Here is a 21,442-nt window from a genome sequence, read left to right on the forward strand (position 1 = left end):
GTAACTAGTTATATCTTAAAATTAGCTTTTTCTAACACTTACCAGTAAGTATTGTGTCAATTTTCTCAACAAGATATTGAGCATCCTCCATAGTGAAGCACATTGGGGGTTTGAATTTCAGGACGTTTCTGTCTGGTCCATCAGTGCTAAGTAAGATAAATTCCTCCTTCAACCTAACAAAAAGTGATTTTAAATTGTATAGGCGCCTGAACAAAGTGCAGTAGAACAGATAGAGCAGCAAGGCGATCGCACAATTTGATCTGCAAGCATAACCCTAAGTTTCTGGTTGCCTACTTTTTAATTCTGGCCCACTCCCACTCTGTCCACAGCCTCCTGTTCTAATGAAGCTGGAGAAACAGCACCTCCTGTTTCAATTAGACACTTTACAGTCTTGCAAGCTCACCACAGTTAACTGTGGTGAACTGATGCTGGTAATGATTCTGCTGTTGCCACTGATAACTCCTATAGATCCATCTTTTGTCTCTTGTCCACTGTAACTCCTGCCAACCAGAAAGGTGTCAGGAATAGTTGCACATTCATACTTGGCCCATGCTGCTCCTGATGCCTTTGATGGCAGGAGTTTGCTCTGAATATTTTAAACATGATCCAATGCTACAACAGGCTTCATCTTCACATCTAGTTTGCACATCACTGATTTGAAATCTTTGCTTTGGGTCCCACTGATCATATTGAAAATGAAGGTTCAAGCCTTTCTTCGGCTAGATTGAGTGTGTTAATGCTTAGTGCAGGGAGCTTCTGTGGAGCCTGGGTAGCTCAATTGGTACAGAATGGGACTCTTAATCCCAGGTTGTCATTTTGAGGCCCACATTAGGTAATTAAATTTTTCCTTTTTTTGATTTTTATCAAAAGACCTTGCACTAAATATTACAATCAGTTGTCCATATTGGAAGTTGAGAATCTCATTTACTGAATTGTCTGAAGCATATTTTACAGTTAATAAGTGAAAGGTGGACTAGATACAATTAGTTGACTGCTCAGACCTAAAAATGGGTAACTTGAACTTTTATTGTTAGTCTGTGTCAAGGCAACTTGTTTGTTTTTAATGCTACCAGCTGACACTCAGACACTGAGCATATGCAGGAAGTGCTTTCCTTAGAGTTGGGTACGAATAAATAGCCTTTCTAGTCCCATTACCATTCCCTTTCGCTCCATCATCTCTGGTTACTTAATCCCCCTGCCTTCCACTTTATCATAAATCTTTTGTCTTTAACTCGACTTTCCCTGCCTCTACTTGCTTAAAGCCTTTTGCATCTCTAATATCTGCCATTCTGACAAAAGGTCAATGACCTGAAATGTAACTCTTTCTGTGCAGCTATGGGAACAGGGTGAATATAATGTGATCAGAATTATTTGCTCATGTGGAGGATAAATGCTGACAAGCTGTTGAACCAAATGGCCTGTTCCCATGTTGCAAATACGACATGGCTTGAATTTTTCAGTTGGTGTGCAGGGGCGGGCCTGACACGCTGGCGCATAATATGACGTGCAATGACATCGGGCGTCCATCCCAACATCATCGCGTTGTCTTGCAATGTTTTGTTCGGAGGGCGCATGCTGGAGGAGGCTGCGTGCCTGCTGATAACAGGCCTATTAAGGCCATTAATTATTTGGTGTCATTGTTTACACATGTGAAAAGACCAAGCGGCCTTTACGTATTTTTAGGAAACCTCATCCATGAACGGGATGAGTTTTCCTAAAGCTTTTATGAATCAAATAAAAAGTTTTCTGAAATATAAATCATATCCCTTCTTTTCCATTTATTTATTTCAATAGCACTTCAACCTCCCTGAGGCAGCTCCATGCCTCTTGGAGATTAAAGCGCTCTTTCGTGCACATGCATGAAAGCACTGGCCCCAATTCTGCCCCCCCCCCCCCCCCCCCCCCCCGCACAGGTAGTGCTACCACTCGTGTCTTATGCTGGGTGGGCTTTAATTGGCCTGCCTGCGTAAAATGGCACAGAGCCGATTGCGGGCGGTGGTTGGCTCTGCAATTGCCCCTGCCTGCTCCCGCTGAGCCTGCCTGCCAATGGAAAATTCAGGCCCATATGTATTTCTAAAAGCAGTTTCACAGACTATTTCTGAGTCATCAGTATAATGATTACTTTGCTAAAGTTTTATCCCAGCAATTTTGATACACTTCTGATGTGATTGATCATTATAAAATAACTTTTTTTATTTGTAGAAAATGCTGGAAGTACTCAGCATGTCCAGCTGCATCCATGGAGGGAGAAACAGTAAACTCCAGGTTGATGACCTTTCATCAGAACCAACCAACTTGAAATATTAACTGTTTTTTCACAAATGTTTCCTGAGCATTTTCAGCACGTTCTGTTATTTCTGATTTCCAGCATCCACAGTATTTAGCTTATATTTTATTTATAGTTGGAAGCTTGTACATACTAGCCAGTGTCCCATGGAAATGTCTTGGAGCTGCTCCTGTTCTGCTAGAATTGTGGTGAAAACCCTGTTTCACACATGTAAAGCTAATACGAAAATTTTCCCAGCCTAAGTACAGGCTTTTGTTGGGCTTAAAGATTAGAAATTATTGGTCCAGGGAGCATTCATAGAATTCAGTTCATATTTTAGTTAGAATTCCTTGCCAATATTTATGTGGAAACTAAGTTCTTATAATTTTGCACTGCTACCAGTAAATGTAGCATAGAACTACTGTTGGTTGGATGGTGTAATTTTAGCATCACAAGTTTCCATTACAAATGAAGAATTAGTTTATAATAAAGAGACATTTACTGTAACAAAAACCAAAAGCACTACTGACTAAACACTGTTTATTGCAGGCAATGGAATACCCCCTTATTTTTAGCACAACACAAAAAACCACCATCAGGTTTACGTTACACAGTGCTTTAAGTAGACATTTAATTCTCCCAGAATCAGTCTAACATGATTCTTTGCTCCCAAGGGTTTACTTCCATCCTTTTCCTTTCTCAGTTGGTAACTTTTAACTCTAGAACTGTTTTTCATGGTGAGAGTTTTACTGGAGATCCTCCCTCTAGTGCAAGCAAGGCAAATCTTCTGGTCTCATTTTAACTTCTCACAAATTTGGTCTTTTCATTCTGGCGTGGTGAACCATAGACTTTTGGCTTCTAACTGCTCTCTCCCTCTCTCCTAGACCCTAGCAGATATTACCTGTGATATTCAGTGATATTTTAGGAAAGCCGATCTTTACAATGGCTTCCTCTGCACCCATCTCCATGGCAACATGAATCACATGGGACTCGTATCCAAGTAAAAATTCTGATTAGCTATTCTTAAGACCTCAACTCTATCTTATCCTGGAATCAAATGAACAGTTCAAAGTATACCTGTTTACAACCTGACATTTTTGACACTTCCCTGGGACTCATAGTCCATCCATCAGCATCACAGCTGCCTTTGTCATTATTTGCAAGTATGAATACCTTGCATCTTCTTCCTTTTAATCTTGGGGTTTGGGCTTATAGCAAGCTGATGTGCCTGAGTATCACTGGAGGATAAATTTAAGATCACGGCTGTAGAGGATCACTAATGTTCAGCTGACTTCCACAAACTCATTTGAAAAATTAATTTTGAATTCATAATTTTTTTTTTTAAAGACCAGAATTTTTTTCTCATGAACACAACAATCATAATACCTTGTAATTAAATACTGGGCCTCTTCTACGGCAGGTGTCCTCTCCTGTTGATCTTTTACCAGCTCTGCTCCAATAAATAAACCAATGCCCCTTTAAGTACAAAAGTGAAATTATTATACTTTTGATTGCTGATTGATATTTGGAAATGTTGGTTTCATTGGCAAATTCAATACCTGACGTCACCAATGATTGTATGTTTGGCTTTTTGTTCATTAAGTAGATTCAACAAGTAGGCACCGACTCGTGTAGCATTCCCACGTAGGTCTTCCTTTTCAATGACTTCTAAAACTGCAATCCCAATCGCACAGGATACTGGACTTCCTCCAAACTGTAATACATCAATGACAATCTAATAATTAATATGTTTGAAAATTTTATATCCTAGCATACATCCTTCTACCGTAATAATACAACTACTTGCAGTCTTCAAATATGAATGTTAATTTTAATACAAATGGAGTGTTCATGATTTCTTTTTGTAAATTGAATTATATTTTAACATTGATTAACTTTCAGCATGAGATCAGCTTGAGATCTTTTTTAACCCCATTCATAAATTTGTTTCCTTTTCCTTCCTTTCTCCTCTGCTTACATTGCTGGTGTGTAGTTTTACTTTCTAGTATCTTACCCAGGTGTCCTCTTCTCAATATAATTGATATTTGAGTATTTGTTAATAGGTTCTTTTAATGTACTGTTTTTCTTAGCTTGAAAATAGGGAGCTAGAGAACCTAGTGAGTTAATAGTACAATCATGGGCGGCATCTTACTTCTGTTGGGCAGGCTGGGCGGGAGCAGGTGCGGAGCCAATCGCTGTCTGCAATCGGCTGTGCGCCGCCATTTTATGTGGGCGGGCCAATTAAGGCGCGGCCAGTAGCGCTACCTGTGCGGGTGGGGCGAGGAGGGAGAGTCAGGTCCTGCGTTCTTCTGCGCCTGCGCTTGAAAGAGTGCAGCAATCTACCTGACGCACGGAGCTGCCTCAGGGAGATTAAGTTCATGATAAAACTTCTGAATAAATGAACAGAAAAGTTATTGAAACATGTCCCCTCATGTGACAGTGTCACATGAGCTGGGACGTTTGTACATTTAGCAATTTTAGTTAATTATTTTATAAAACCTCATCCCACTCGTGGATGAGGTTTCCTGAAAAACGCGAAGGCCGCTTGGACTCTTCACCTACCCGCCAACCTTAAGGTTGGATGGGCGGCGCTGTTAATTAGCTAAATTACTTTCCTAATGGACTTACTAGGCCTTTGACAGTTTGGCAGGTGCGCAGCCGCCTCCGGCATGTGCCCGCCAAATGCAATATGGGAATGATGTTGGGACGCACGCCTGATGTCATCTCGCGTCGTTATGTGCGTCTGCATGTTAGGCCTGCCCCTGCACGCCGACGGCAATATTCTGGCCCATGCAGTCTGGGTGAGGCGGGGTGGAGCTATTGGGGCAAGAATCTATTTCCAAGGATCTCCGGTCCTTTCAGCCACCAGTTCAGAGTTACAACTAGGGTTGTAGAAATGGGAGTCAGTATGTGTCCTTGCCCTGTAGTGGGGCCTGCCAGAAATTTCAGTGGTAGGTTCTTTTAAGAAAGATGCCATCATCTTCTGCAAGTTCATACTGAGAATAAGGCTTCTATATTTAAAGCACTGGATGCACTGATTACCATTAGACATGTATCTAGAGAAACAAGTTGATAATTACATCCAAATCTAAGAAACAACTGTATTTACCAGCAATACAATATAATTGGGAGAGCCCTAGATTATTAGACAGACCTTACTTGGCATGCTTTTACGTATGTATTACACAGTAGCTTTTGAGTAAATACCCCTGTTTTGTCGGCTGAGTTATTGGTTCTGACTTACTGTGTTAAAATGCTCTACTCCAGTCGCAGCAAATGCATCTGCAATTGCTTTAGTTGTAGCCACACAGGCTAATGGGTGTCCATTTCCAATAGGTTTCCCCATAGTTACAATGTCAGGTAAAAAATCATCTCCTTGTAGTTGGAACGCCCAGAAGTGTTTTCCAACTCTTCCAAATCCAACTTGGATTTCATCAGCAACAAACAATCCCCCTGCTTTGTGAATATGTCTGCAAGAGAGAAAAGAATATAAAGTTATCAGCATTTGATTATATCTCTCCCCCTCCTTGCCCCCCCACACAACTTGTTTATGAAAAATATCTTGTAGCATTTGGGGTCTTGTTGTATAAATACTAATTGAAGTGGAAAAGCCATTGTGATGTAATTATCCTGTTGAATTCACTGAAATATGCAGCACACAAAATATTTAGATGATATAACCTACTTGTGGAATAAGCTGAATTGAATAAATGACCAGTTGACTTCCACAGAAAAGTTGTTTGTATAATGCGAAGTTGCCTTCATTTTTTCACCTGAATATTCATCTCAGAAACTCTCTCAAACAAAAGTGCAGAAGGCCAAAACCATTGTCATTGTTACCAAACCACTGGGAAGCATAAAATAGATTTATTCAGTTAATCCTTTTCTCAATTCCTTACAGCAGCCAAAAGTAAGGCAGTGCTTTTTTTAAACAAGAACCTGAATGAGACATTTTACAGCAATTTCTACAAATAGGTAAAGAGTTCCAACCACAGGGTAGTCATAATGTAGGATAAATGTGTCTAGAACATGATACATTAATACTAACTCAGTTAGAAAAAAAAACACTTGCACTCTTTCTTCCCTTCTCAGTATTTTCCATATCTGGGCCTCACAGTAACTGTGTGGGAAAGCATTCTTGTGCTATTTTGTTCAGATCCTTAGGAAGTACATGAGAGCAGCTTGTTGCCAATTTTATTTCCCTTCCTGTAGAAAGCTTTAACCTCGTGCTTTAATATCATAACATAGTTGAGCTTAATATCTCAATGGTGTGAGCACAGAGGTAGCTAGCTATTTACTGTAAATATGAAATTATATGACTTAATGTATGGTTAATCTTTTCTAAATAAACTTTTTTGATATTACAATAATGTCTGTTGTGCTGAGGTCCTGCTTATGAAGACTGGTTTGAGCTCATATGAAGTATAGGATATATCCAGTTGCTGAAAGCAATTATCATCTAGGGTGAGCTGTCCATTTGCTGGGAATGCTATTAAAAGCTTACTTCCATCTGAAAGGGCAGACACTTTCCAAAGTATGAGAAGTTGGGACCACCCGTCAGCATACTCTTAGACAGGAGGGCAAAAATAATCTAAAGTAAGATGGATAGAAAAAGTGTAACAGTGTCCAGAATAAAATTAGTTAATTTTATTATAGATAAGCAAAGAATGATGTGATGCACACACTTAGACAAAGTAGTATGTAATACATACTCTGCGACCTTCTGGAAATATCCTTCAGGTGGAATTATCTGACCGGCAACACTTGGTAATGATTCAGCAAAAAATGCAGCAATCTGGGGATAGAGAAAGATTTAAAAAATACTAGAAACCAGCATGGAATGATAATGCAAACCAGACATCTGTATTCAGGAGCATATAGTGATGTCAAAATGTTAATCTGTCAGTCGCACATGGCAGAAATCCGCAACTTTCCAACTTCCCCAGTGCCTCATTGGCTGAATCTTTGCTGTCTCATTGGCTGACCCCACACCAGACAATGTACATTGGCCAGTGCAACTGACCTCACTGTCAATGGACTGGAGAAAAAATGGCCAGGGGTTTGAAGACAGATCACTCTCCACTGACCTCTGCTGGAATATGGATGTGAACATTAATTTTATGGGACACAATTATTCTCAGCTGTGATGCCACAAGATAGAACAACTTGTGAATGCTTACTAATAGAAGGCAAACAATGGAGATGCTGGAACACTGAAATAAAAACAAATTGCTGGAAATATTTATGAAAGATCTGTAGGGAAAAACAATTAATGTATCAGGTCCATGATCTTTCACCGAACTGGAAACTATTACACGATGTCTCAGTACAAAGGCAGGGCAAAGGGGAAAATTGTGGGAGGGTAGAACAAGAGGGTAGGTCTGTGGCAGCGTGGAAGGCAGGAGAGATTAAATGACAAAAGGAACGGTGATGCAAGGTGGTAATGGAATAAGAAATAAAAGATGGGTCTAGAGGAGTTGAAAGTGGGGTTGGCATAAACACTACTAACAGATGCTGTCTGAAAGAATGAGAGCAGTGATTATGATCTGAAATTGTTGAACTCAGTGTTAAGTCTGGAAAATTATACAGTGCCAAACTGAAAGTTGAGGTACAGTTCCTTGAGCTTCTGCTGAGCTTCAGTGGAATGGTATAGGAGGCTAAGGGAATAGAGGTCAGAGTGGGAAGGAGAATAAAAGTGGTAAGCTGCCAAAGCTCAAGATCACACTTGCAAACTGAATGGAAATACACATATGCAGGAAATAGTCATATGACACAACATTGTCTTTCCATAGTACTGTACCTTGCGATTTTTCTTTTGTACTACATCAATGACAGCTTTCACTTCATTTGCATAGGCTAAGGCTGGATCAGGATGATCCTCCCTGAACATTCCCCGGTATGTATCGGGAATGGGCACCTGTCCAGAAAATAATGTTTGTTTTAACTGAAAGGAAGTTCACAAATTAAATGTTTTAACAAGTATTGCAATTTAATTACTAGACTTCAACATACCACATGAACCCAATCCTTTTGTGGTCTTAGACTCCGGAATTTATAAGGACTGATATCTATCAATGAATTAAGGTGTCCATGGTAGGCACTTTGAATACAAAAAAAGTAATTACATGGTCAGTTGCATGTACACTATATTAAGCTGGAACCATAATTGAATGCAATATGGTTTTAAATATTTCAATACAATGGAATTATCACCTCAAACATAATACTACTTTAAGCCATGCAACACAAACAGGATACCATTACAAAGACAAATTGAAAAATTGAAAACTTACTCAAGGAAATAAATACACAAAAATCTATGTTAACACATCATTTCACCAATTTATTTAAGCAAACTTACTGGTCTAAGACAACAATGTCTTCGTGCTGGGTATATTGTTGAGCTAGCCTGAGAGCAAGATCATTTGCCTCTGAACTGTAGTGAGGTTAAGAAAAAAAAACTCGTAATTTTTCAGTTTAACTTTCCTGCATGAACAATTCAAAACATTAAATTTGTGTTCCAGTTACATAAATGTGAAGCACTTAGTATCCCAACAAATTAAAATTTTAACAATCATTATACATAGGGAATTTAGAGAAAATGTTCATTGTAGGATTCTTTCGATAATGTAAATTTTCTTCATTTCACAATTGTGTTACATTACGTTCAGTATACATATTAGGTCTGAATTTCCACACGATTTTGCCATTTTTCCTGAGAAAATCAAAATATTTTTGTTTTGGGTAGCCACAGTTACAACAGTTCCCTCAGTTTTCTAATAACATTTGAACCTGCTTGCCCCCTGAGTCCCACTAGAAATGATACAATCTAGGTGGGTGGGGAGCCTGCTACTGCAATTGGCTAACCAGCTTATAATGGGGCCCAGCCATTAAAATTAGGAGGTAGAATTATGATGGGTAGGCTATTTTTTGTTTAGGAATTGTTGAACCCATTTAGATTTTTATAATAATCTGAATACTTTCATTGTTATTTACTGGTCCTAGCACAAAAATAGCAAAATCATTGAAATTTAAATCTTAGTTGCTAGCATAGCACCAGAAACATGAGGCTTCCATATCCCTTGGGGACAAAGGACAAACCATCACACAGTCTGGAGCAGAATGTGTGTGTAATTTGGTAGGGCACACATTGGAAGTGAGCAGATCTTCCTTTCATGGTAATGCTAACCTAGATCGGAGGAAATACTTGTCATAACGGTTACATTTAGCCTGCTAACGTGGACAGTGCAGCATACTTCTTTATATAGCAACAGGAGCATTACTTAATTCATTTGAATAGGGCGAGAGACTTATTGATCATTAAGAAATCAGCTGACCGATTTATTTTTTGGTCTTGTCTCTCACAGTTTCCTCTTTGGAAATCTGGAGAAGTGCACATGGCAATATGTGCAGGATTGAAATGCCCAGCTCTTATTACAAGGAAGTTTCATTGTTACAGGTTTTTGCAAGATGCCACCTTAACACTAGATATCGGCAGGAAAGATAATTGCCTCATTCAAAAGGATGGAGGATCTGCTTTCAAAAGAAATCAGTGACACTGAACACAAGAGAATATTTAGAGTAGACCAAAATCTGAGCTATTTTTCCAGGTTACATTCAAAAATGAAGGACATATCCCAATAGGCAATCTAAATTAATACAATGGTCACTATGTTAAATAGTGGCAGACATTTCCTTTTTTTTGTAGGTAGGTTGTTTGCCAGTGTGTATATGTATCAGGAAGAATTTGCAGCTAAATGTTGTCAATGAATATGGAAAATACAAATTAATCTTTGTTCCTCTTTGGAGAATGTTACTGAACTGGCAAATACCATGGAAATAATTAAAAACAATTAATTCCATAGATGATCCAGTGTGTACCTCATTAACATAAACCAAGATGCTGGAGGTTTGATTCCTGGTCAGTGGCCAATTAGTTGATCTTGACTTGGGTGATGCTACACTTAATCTGAACCTCCTGCTTTGGGAAGGGAAAGAAAATCAGCCAAATTCACACTTTTGGTTACAATGCAGTAAATAGTGTCAGAAGTGTACACATGGGTACAAGATGAGGACAGGCTTTGGCTTAGCTACTATATGTTCCCCCTCAAACTACAATCAAAAGTACTCCTAAAACTCACAGCCAAGACACACAATTGAAGAATGGCCACTTGCCTGAGGTCCAAAATAGCAAACAACAACTATGAAACTATACCCCACTGTAGGAAAGAGACAATGCCTTCCAGAGAAGAAGGAAAATTGGTAAAAGAAACTAACAAAATTATTTTCAAAGTGAATTCAATGGCAACGCAAAAAAGACTTGGGGTGAAATTTTACGGTCCCGTCACAGTGGGGTCAGAACCGTAAATTGCAGCCAGCCATTCAAAAGTCCGTAGACTTCAGTGGGGCTGTAAAATCCCACTGCCGTAAAATTCCTCCCTTGAATTTATATGGAGCATTTCATGACCACGGGATGTCCCAAAATGCATTCGAGCTAATGTAGTACTTTTGAAGTGCAGTTACCGTTGTAATCTAGGAAACATGGCAGCTAATTTACACAAGCAAACACCCACAAACAGCAATGCGATAACAAACAGATCATCTGTTTTTGCGATGTTGATTTAGGGATAAATATTTGCCAGGATACTGGAAATAACTCTGCTGTTCTTTGAAATAATGCTATTTTGCTTTTTTTTTATCCACCTGAGGGCACCTCGGTTTAATGCCTCACCCAAAAGACAGCATCTCTGATGGTATAGCACACTTTGGGCAGAATTTTCCATGCCTGCTGGCATCAGACGTGTTTGGTGGCATAAGTGGACAATATGACAAGATGGCCAAAAACCAGTGTTGTGACTTCGTGAAACCAGTTTGCAATCGTCCAATCTGCCCGTCAATGGCGGGCCGTGTTTCCTGCTGTCGGACATCGGGAATCTCATTGTAATACATCTGCATATCATAAACCCAGCCTGCCAAAATCACACCCCCCCCCAACCCACGCTGGATCATCCAAGCACATTGGTGTAATTGCATGCCAATGTGTTTCAAAACAGCATATATAAGGCGTGCACTTGGGGGGGCTGCACTTCGAGGGGATCTCGGAGGTGAGTGTGCGGTAACATTGCGCAGTGCTCACCAATTGGACTTCAAGGTTGAGGTGCTGTATATTCAGGTGAGGGCACAGGCAAGTTGCTTTTTTCCGGCTCGCTGACAATGCGGTGCCAGGGCAAGGCTGCCCTGCGGCTGAGGTGAGTTGAAGAGGGGGGGTGGGCAAGGGCTACACTGCAGTTGATGGTAGTGCACAAGCATGTGCAGGGTCAGGGGTAGGGAAACGGCCACGTATTAGGGAAACCTTGTATGAAGGTTCTCAGCTTCTCTGCAGCTGAGACAGTTCAGATGCAGCCACATTGAAATGCTTGGAGTCGGGCCCCTAGATTATCTGCCCATTCAAGCAACGCCGAGGCATGAAATTGCCACCAAATGCTCCTGAACTTTTCACCCTTCGGGCACAGACTACAGACTAATGAAATTTTAGTGGACTGCAGAACAGTTCAAAGACTGGACAAGTTGTACAATCTCCTTGCTAAAGCTAACCATGGAGCAGTCACTGGTGGAGGTGCTCACAGCCCCTTGCAATGTCATCATCCCGGTTTGGATCAGTCTCCCCCATGATTCAAGCTAACAGAGCAGCCTTGCAGCACGAGTTAGGAGAATGCCTGCACCTGAGCTGAGAGCACAACATGCAGTCCAATGGGTGAAGCTGCCGTCATTCGGTCAGGTGGAGTAGGGCAGTGGTGGGTGGGAATTTGGGCAGCAATGCAGCGCACTAAACTCTGGTCATCCAAGTGATGGCCAGCACTCTCCGGGATGCATTAAGGGGCTTTCAGATTTGACCAAGAGAGGTTAGAACACCCAAGATAACACACACATTTCTCTCTTTCATCCTGCAGGAGGTGTCTACCAGGAGCATGGAGCCTGATGACCAAGCTGTAACCCTCATAGCTTACAGAGAGTGGAGACGAAGGAGAAGAGAGTGACAGAGGTGCCTGGCTGGGCAGAGGGAGGAGCAGCACCCTCAGGAAGGGGCGGCTGGGGCTCTCACACACATTGCTGAAGAGCCACAGTGAGCTGTCATTGTTCGGTGCCTACCTAGACTCAGGGTCTATAGACGCCGCCTTTCATTCCTGCAGATGACCAAGAACCAGTTTTGCCGAAGACTGCATATGTCTAGTGAACTGGTCAGTCACATCTGCCAGCTGCTGCAGGATTTGACGCCATGGGGACATGGAGGGCATCCACTTCCAGTGGATGTGAAAGTGACCACGGCGCTCAATTTTTACACCAGTAGTTCCTTTCAGGGCTCCTCAGGTGACCTCTGTGGGATATTACAAGCCTTCACCCACAAATGCATCCATGAGATCACGGATACCAACTTCGCATAGGCACACAACTTTGTGCATTTCGCCTGGGATCAGGAAAGCCAGGATGCAAAAGCACTGGGATTTACCCAGCCCTCAGGTTTCCCACAGGTGCAGGTGCCATTGACTGCTCTCATGTGGCGCTCAGATCGCTGTTGCAACAAGCGGTCGACTATGTCAACCACAAGGGCTGCCATTTGCTGAATGTTCACTAGTATGCGACGAGCACAAATGCATCCTACAGGTCTGCACATGGTTCCCAGGGAGTGTCCATGACCCCGACATTCTCAGTCAGTCTCAGATCCCTGATGTCTTCTAGGGTCCTCAAAGCTGCAGGGATGGCTCATTGGGGACAAGGGCCACCCTTAGAGGCCGTGGCTGATCACACCCATGTGGTGGCCTCAGATTGCAGCAGAGTGAAGGTATAATGAGGTTCATGTTGCAATCTTGGCGGAGCAAACCATCGGGATGTTGAAAATGAGGTTCCGATGCCTGGACCGGCCTGGTGGAGCCCTGCAATACAGTCCACAGAGGGTGTTACACATCGTTGTCGCCTGCTGCACCCTTTACAACCTGGCACTGCAACGGGGAGAGGAGCTGGCAGAGGGGGAGATGGAGGAGCTGGATGCCTCCTCCGATGAGAAGGACGTCGACGGGGATGAGGGTGAGGAAATCATCCATGGCAACGATGACAGTGATGAAGCCCTCGTACTGGCCAGATGAGGCAGGTGCACTCAGGAGGCCTTCAGCTGCTAGAATTGTGGAGGATGATGATGACATACAGTGAGGAGACCCCATAGATCCTCACATTGTGTGAACATTTGACTCCAGTCTGGCTGATAGCAGCGCACATACCCTCTGTGATAATGCTCCTGTCATGGAGACAGCAGAGGCCCTAATATTCACTTAATGCCAGGAGGATGATGACAACATGCAGTGAGGACACTCCACAGATCTTCACATAGCCTCTGAGAAAGTCTGACTCCTGTCTGGCCGAGGGCAGCTCGCTTGCGCTCTGATCAGGGTCATATCATGGAGACACATGAAACTTTAAATGCACCTGATCCTTTGTCAGCCTTCAGCATCTGAGCCCTTAAGGAGCACAGCATCACTGGTCACAGATGAAGAGATGGGGGGCCAGCCCCACCTCAAAGGTGCTGAGAGCACACAGAGAGTATGACGGAACTCTATGACACCTCCCACGACATTCTGGCAGCAATGACAAGCACTGTCGAGGTGCAGGAATCAGTAATGTGTCCAGTGAATGTGGGGCCAGATCATCACTTTGGTCTGAAGGCTGCACAAAGCACAGGGAAGAAGTTGTGGATTTAGACACCTGCCTTTATCTTGCACTGGAACCAAGGTTTCACATCTGAGTGACACAAACACTGCTCATCAGAACAAGGAATCATAGGCAGGGAGACATTCTTGGGAGTTTAATGACAATAGTGAACAGTATTTACAAGTGGTTAACAGACTTGCCCAGGCTGTGCAACTAATTCTTCTTAACTTTCCTAGCCCTGCTGTTACGTCTTGGTGCTCCCCGGACATCCACAGTGGAGTTGGAAGCAGCCTGCTGATTGCTATGCGCTGTGATGACCTTGGAGGGCTGAGACCTGGAAGGCTGCGGCCTGCTTTTGGAGTCTAGCTGTGTAGCAGTGGCACCCTCCTCGGCCTGTGGAGTTGGAGCTGCTGGAAGAGCAAGAGGGGGTTTGGATGGGCTGAATGCTCCTAGAATCTCCTGGGTGGATAGCCCCGGAGTGTGCACCTGCTGATCCTCCTCCCTATGGGTGTCCGAGGGCCACTGGCTGACTGCTTGAGAAGAAGGGGTTGCTGGAGTGTGATTGAGCTGCCCTGCACCCCTCTTGTGTACACACTGTTGGAGGCCAACTCTGGTATCAGCAATGGAGTTCAGCCCGTGCACCAGTGCAGGAGCGATGTCCTGGACCGTGGTCTCCATGACAGCCACCATCCACCAGGTGCTGACCTCGGTGCACTGGCATGCCAGGGCTATCACCTCAGCCTGAAGGCGGACAGTCTCTTCCATCGTGCCTTGCAACTTGAGGAGCGCAGCGGCCATCCCTTCCTGATGTTCCCGAGCGTGCCTTTGCAACTCCAGCAACTGTGACATAACCGAGTCCAGAGGTTCATCATCTGACTTGGACTCAGCAGATTTCTGGCCTCTGGCAGTCCTCCGAGTGCCAGACACCTGGGAAGTCATTGCCTCCGCCTGCTGTGGATCAGACAGTGTGATGTGCTCACCAGATTGTGATCTTGAGGCTACTCTAAAGCTAGGTCCCACTGAGGTATGTGTCTCTGCGCTGGTGAGGGTGTGGGTGAGCGCTGTGACAGGTCTTCAACGAAGGTGCCTTCAGATTCCTCTTCAGAGGTTTCTTCGGGGCTTGATTGGAGGCCCTGGGTCACGGACTCTGTCGGCTGTTTGGCAGATGTGCCTGCGAAAGCAAGAGGAGATAATTAGTGAATGGCAGGTCACTGCAGAATAGGACACATCACTCACATCATGGTTATCTGATGGATGTTACACTGATGGATCCTCATTTAGTAGAGCACCACCAACCTCACCGTCAGCACAGGAGCAATCCAGATCCATGCCAGTCATTTGGATGGCACTTATTTTCAAAGACCGTGAGGGCTTTGATTTCAGGCATTCCTCCGCCGTTTGTAATCTCTCCCTCTTGTTGTGTGCCAGCTTGTTCTGCGTGAATACTGATGGAGAGTGTAAGCAGGATGCCAGCCAGGCTAAATGATAAGTGTGCCTGGCATGTGTGAGGGGTGAGTGGTCCCAAGGATGGGAGAGGACAATGAAAGTGTGTGTGAGAGAATGAATGATGTCCCTCGAACTGGCAGTGAGTGAGGGCCATGTGGTTGTGTGATGGGTTTGTGAGTGTGTGAGTTGAGAGTGATGAGAAGAGTGATTTACCCTGGCAGAACGAAGGAAATCATTCATCCTTTTGCGGCACTGGGTAGCTGTCCTCTTTGTAGGGTGATGACGCTGACCAGCGCTGCCACTGCCTCCCATGCTAGATTAGTGTTGTTGCTGCCCAGCCTGCAGCCAGAGTGGGGGTAGAGGACATCAAGGCGAGCCTCCACTGTGTCCAAAACGCACTCGAGGGATGTGTCATTAAACTGGTGGAGCAGGGTGGTTGCAGTCCTGTTGCCTTTTGGGGCCATGTTTTCTTTGCAGCAGTCCTGGGCTAGAAGCACTGAGAGGTGTTCGCACGACTGCACTTTAAATATGCAGTGATGAAACAGCAAGGTGATGGCATGGCGGACGAATGAAAGCCCGCCTGCCATCCAAACAGTGTGTTTCCTGGGAGTGCATTATTAATGGGGTGGGATTGGGACGATACGGCGTGAGAAGCCACCACTGCGGCTGGCGGGTTAAACATCCTTTTCCCCCACCTGCTACCGTGCTTAGTGCAAATCTGGGGCGAATTTTCCCTTTCAATACCACACTGAAGTGTCAGCCTTTATTTTTTGTGCTCAAGTCCTGGAGTGGGACTTGGTTACAGAACTTTGTGATTCGGAGGCAAATGTGCTACCAACTAAGCCATAGCTGACACCAATGACACAAAAATATTTTCTGAACCACCCTTGCTGATGTTTTAAATTAAATTTCATAACTTATCACTGTTATAAAATATTTAGAGAAAAACATATCAGGTTACAGTGACAAACCAAGTTTTATTTCAATTATCTTATGTTAAGGGTAAATTTACTAAAAACTGAATTTCAAGCCACCCAGAATTCATGAGAATTGAATCCAACTATTATTTGAAATGATTGATTCATAATAATATTTTCAAGGAAAATATACATTTAACAAATTAAAGGAAACACATTTTACCCAGAGTTCACAAAATAGAAAACCGATAGTTTCTGTGGTAATGTCTGCGATAATCTCTTTGCATAGTGGACTATATTGTCATGTAGAAACCGTGCATTTGTGTTCAATTTTGCCATTTGCATGTATCCAGCTTTCACGACATCTGGGTGACAATGCCCAACTGTAAAAGGGAAAACAGATTTATAGGCAGGGGAACCATTTCACATGCAGCTTCATGTTTGAAGATAAAAGATGATGTTTCATCTAATGAAACTTGCAAGCATTAAATCCAATTAAACTCAGCCAGTAATCCATACAATTAAATTCAAGTTGGATGTCGCTCAGTTTCAGTGCTGGGCCTCTTTTGCATTTAACCACAGGCAGCAACCCTCACTTATGTTCTAGGATAGATTCGAGAGGGGCGTTTGTGTGCATGGAGGCAGGCCATGCTGAGGGGGCAAATCCAGGCTGCCAGTGATTTTTTTAAAAAGGTGAGAGATTAGTAAATGTTGACATTCAGAGGGATTTGAGTGTTCTTGTATGTGGATTGTAGAAAGTTAACAAGAAGGTACAGGTAGCAATTAGGAAAGAAAATGGTATGTTATCCTTTATTGCAAGGAGTTTGGATGTCTTGCTGCAATTACATAGGACTTTGGTGAGACCCCGTGTGGAGTATTGTGCACAGTTGTGATCTCCCTCCCCAAGGAAGGATGTACTTGCAACAAAGGTTCACTAGATTTATTGCTGGAACTATGAAGATAGATTGAGTAGAGTGGCCCTATATTCTCTGGAGCTTAAAAAAATGAGAGGTGATTTCACTGAAATGTATAAAGTTGTTAGAGGCTTAACAGGGTAAATGCTGAGAGGCTTACCCCATTGGTAGAGGGTCTAGAACTGGGATTCATTTCTCAGGATAAGGATCAGCTATTTAGAATTGAGAAGAAGAGCAATTTCTTCGCTCAAGCATTGTGAGTCTTTGGAATTCTCAACCTTAGAAGATTGAATCACAGAAATGTTACAGCGCAGAAGGAGGCCATTTGGTCCACTGTGTCTGCACTGGTTCTCCGAATGAGCAATTCCCATAGTGCCATTATTTTGCATTCTTCCTGGAACCCTGTACATTCTTCCTTTTCAGATAGCATCTAGTTTCCTTTTGATGCCTCCACCACACTCTCAGACAGTGCATTCCAGACCTTAACTACACATTTAATGAGTTTATTCAAGACAGTGTGACAGATTTTTGGGCACCAAGTAATGTGGGGGTAGGGTGGGAAAGTGGAATTGGTGCAGATCATCAGCCAACTCCTGCTCCTATTTCTTCAGTTCTTATGACTTACAGTTGTTTTGTGGAGACTGGAGAAGCACACAATAAAATCTAGTTTTAAAAAAAAGCATTTGGGCCTTTTTTCAGCAACTTCCGGCAGTCCATTAAGCCATTTCAGACCCAGAAGAACCAGCTGGAGCTTGCCCTGCATACACTCCACCTAGCTGATGTCCAATTTCACAATGGTATCCTAAAATTTGCATAAGATCCCAATTTGAAGAACTAAACCAGGCTGTTTCAGGTGGGCATCCTGGGTGACGAAGTCATCCAATTCAATTTTGTGTGAGGCCCATATCCAGACTTAAATAGTTGTGGGAGATTGTTACCAGATTTTGGAAACTAGAAAACAAGTGGACTACATGCCTCAGTTCTCCTCCAAAGACTTGAAAGGACTTTGCCAGGTAGCTTAACATTCCAAGGAGAAGCATCACTAGATTCCCTTGACAATCTTATTTATTCAGCTTCTATAATTTGTCCTTTATCAAACAGCATGCTTTGGATTTGTGGACAGATAAGTAATGTGTTCCCATTGATCTTTTGGAAATGGCTATTAAGCTACATAAAACTTTTCAGAATTTATTTGACAACTGATCTCTCCCCACTCCTCCAATGAGTAATTTGTAGTCACTTTATAGTTGATGTTAATATGTGATTATATATTTAAATACATTGAAAACTGTTGTAACAAAATTCAAAGCCTGGTTAAATATGGAACAAAGAAAAATGAGATGGCGAATGCTCTTCATTATTTACTATATTCTTGTCTTAGCCGGTTACTTTTCTTTTTGACTGAAATCACAACGTCTGTCCCACAATACAGCATTAGGGCCCACTGTTTCTGAGCAACTTTTAAAAAATGTCAATATGGAAAGCAACAATTCAATTTAAATCAATCAATCTGAACTGGAAGTAACTTATAGTACCTCTTTCCTTCCAAAAATGCCACAATTCCTCTTAAAAATGTTTTGGATAAAAGCACCTAATTTTCAGAAAAGTCACAATCATACACATTGCCTAAAGCGTTTTTTTCTCCCCAATAAAGTCTTGTGGAACTTATTTCCTATGAGTTCTGAATATCACTTAGAACCACTTCCAAATTTCCAACTGTCTAGCTCTTGACTCTACATTCACCATGAAATTTCTGCAACTATCAATTTGCTCAACCACACCCTTTGATGCTCTGGTCCATGTTAAAGCCGTTATTCTCTTCCACCCTGGCCATTCCCCTGGTAGAGCTTCCCTCTCTGCTCCCTTATGTCCAATGGATGCCAGTTTTAACAGATATAATGGACAACGGGTTTAACCATGCACTGTCAGATTTGGCTGGACTACATTAAGCAACATAGGGTCCTCTTGCTTGCCAAAACTACTCACTATTCCAGGATCATCCTGGAATGTAATGATAACACCTGGCTTTTTTTCTCTACTGCAAATAGTCCTCTTAAACCCCTCTCTCCTGTCTCCTCCACCATCATCTTCAATAACATGTGTGATGAGCTCATGGGCTTCTTGTCGCTAAGATTGAGACCATCCGATTAGCTGCTTCTGCCACTTTCCTCCCTTTCATTAGCCCGCTAGGCCAAATATCCTCTAAAGATCCCCCTGCTGTAGTCCTGAATTCGCATCTTTCTCTCGTTTCTCTCCTATCTCCCTTTATGCTTTCCCTGAGCTCATCTTGTCTATTAGACCTATCTGCTGCTCCCTCAACACTATCCGACAAAATTACTGACCATCCAACTTCTCCTTGTGATCCCCATGTCAGCAAATATTGTTAATAAATCTCTCTCTTCAGGTGTTATCCGTGTCTCCTTCAAATCTACTATCACCCCACTTCTCATAAACTTGTAACACCCCTCGATCCTTTAAACTACTTCCCCATCTCCAATCTTCTACCATTATTCAACCAGCTGGAGCCAAAGAATCAGCTGCAATGGCATCTTTTCCCACTCCCAGATCATTACCTTTGGTGTTCTACCAAGATCTACACTTGACTCTCTCCTACATCTATGTATTATAGAGGGAGAGAAGGTGGCATAGTGGTAGTGTTATTGGACTAGGGACCAGGGGCCCAGGCTAATGCTCAGGGGACACCAGTTCAAATCCCACCATGGAAGGTGGTGGAATTTAATTTCAATTAATAATTCTGGAATTGAAAGCCAGTCTAGTAATGTTCCTTTAGCATGCTAAAGGGAGGACGAGGCAACCATGGCTGACAAGGGAAGTCAGGGACAGCATAAAAGCTAAAGACAAAGCATACAATGTGGCAAAGAACAGTGGGAAGCCTACAAAGACCAACAGAGGACAACTAAAAAAGAAATAAGGAGAGAGAAGATTAAATATGAGGGTAAACTAACCAGTGATATAAAAGAAGATTGCAAGAGTTTTTTTTAGATATATAAAGGGTAAGAGAGAGGCAAAAGTGGACATTGGGCCGCTGGAAAATTATGCTGGAGAAGTAGTAGTGGGGAACAAAGAAATGGCGGAGGAACTGAATAGGTACTTTGCATCAGGCTTCACGGTGGAAGACAGGAATAACATCCCCAAAGTTCAAGAGAGTTGGGGGGCAGAGGTGAGTGTGGTGGCCATTACCAAGGAGAAGGTACTAGGAAAACTGAAAGGTCTGAAAGTGGATAAATCACCTGGACCAGATGGATTACACCCCAGAGTTCTGAAGGAGATAGCTGAAGAGATAGTGAGGTGTTAGTGGTGATCTTTCAGGAATCACTGGAGTCAGGGAGGGTTCCAGAGGACTGGAAAATCGCTAATGTAACCCCCCTGTTTAAGAAGGGAGTGAGGTAAAAGTTGGGAAATTACAGGCTGATTAGCCTGACCTCGGTCATTGGTAAGATTTTAGAGTCCGTTATTAAGGATGAGATTTCAGAATACTTGGAAGTGCATGGTAAAATAGGGCAAAGTCAGCATGGTTTCATCAAGGGGAGGTCATACCTGATAAATCTGTTAGAATTCTTTGAGGAGGTAATGAGAACCAATGGATGTTATCTACATGGACTTCCAGAAGGCCTTTGACAAGGTGCCGCACAGGAGGCTGCTCAGTAAGATAAGAGCCCATGGTGTTAGAGGCAAGGTACTAGCATGGATAGAAGATTGGCTGTCTGGCAGGAGGCAGAGTGGGGATAAGGGGGTCCTTCTCAGGATGGCGGCCGGTGACTAGTGGAGTTCTGCAAGGGTCAGTGTTGGCACCACAACTTTTCACTTTATACATTAATGATCTAGATGAAGGAACTGAGGGCATTCTGGATAAGTTTGCAGATGATACAAAGATAGGTGGAGGGACAGGTAGTATTGAGGAGGTGGGGAGGCTGCAGAAGGATTTAGACAGGTTAGGAGAATGGGCAAAGAAGTGGCAGATGGAATACAACGTGGGGAAGTGTGAGGTCATGCACTTTGGTAAGAAGAATAGAGGCATAGACTATTTTCTAAATGGGGAGAGAATTCAGAAATCTGGAGTGCAAAGGGACTTAGGAGTCCTAGTCCAGGATTCTCTTAAGGTTAACTTGCAGGTTGAGTCGGTAGTTAGGAAGGCAAATACAATGTTGGCATTTACTTCGAGAGGACCAGAATGTAAA

At 42.9% G+C, this 21,442-nt stretch overlaps 1 protein-coding gene across 5 annotated transcripts in view; it reads right to left on the bottom strand.

Moving 5' to 3' along the window:
* LOC121280805 (5-phosphohydroxy-L-lysine phospho-lyase-like) overlaps nucleotides 1-21,442 on the bottom strand; it is a 36,368-nt gene that overhangs the window by 1,450 nt on the left and 13,476 nt on the right. For 4 of the 5 annotated variants that reach the window (XM_041193052.1, XM_041193050.1, XM_041193053.1 and 1 more), the window contains 9 exons: nucleotides 16,553-16,712; nucleotides 8,628-8,702; nucleotides 8,279-8,366; nucleotides 8,067-8,183; nucleotides 6,979-7,061; nucleotides 5,511-5,736; nucleotides 3,826-3,980; nucleotides 3,653-3,742; nucleotides 43-173 (listed from right to left, as the gene is read on the bottom strand). In XM_041193052.1, the coding sequence (XP_041048986.1) occupies nucleotides 43-173; nucleotides 3,653-3,742; nucleotides 3,826-3,980; nucleotides 5,511-5,736; nucleotides 6,979-7,061; nucleotides 8,067-8,183; nucleotides 8,279-8,366; nucleotides 8,628-8,702; nucleotides 16,553-16,712 (1,125 nt within the window). Of the gene's footprint in view, nucleotides 1-42; nucleotides 174-2,789; nucleotides 3,505-3,652; nucleotides 3,743-3,825; nucleotides 3,981-5,510; nucleotides 5,737-6,978; nucleotides 7,062-8,066; nucleotides 8,184-8,278; nucleotides 8,367-8,627; nucleotides 8,703-16,552; nucleotides 16,713-21,442 lie in introns of those variants that run through there. The other variant, XM_041193051.1, reaches the window with a different exon arrangement.

The sequence above is a fragment of the Carcharodon carcharias genome, chromosome 8, assembly GCF_017639515.1.
Source record: "Carcharodon carcharias isolate sCarCar2 chromosome 8, sCarCar2.pri, whole genome shotgun sequence".
In the NCBI taxonomy this organism is placed as follows: domain Eukaryota; kingdom Metazoa; phylum Chordata; class Chondrichthyes; order Lamniformes; family Lamnidae; genus Carcharodon; species Carcharodon carcharias.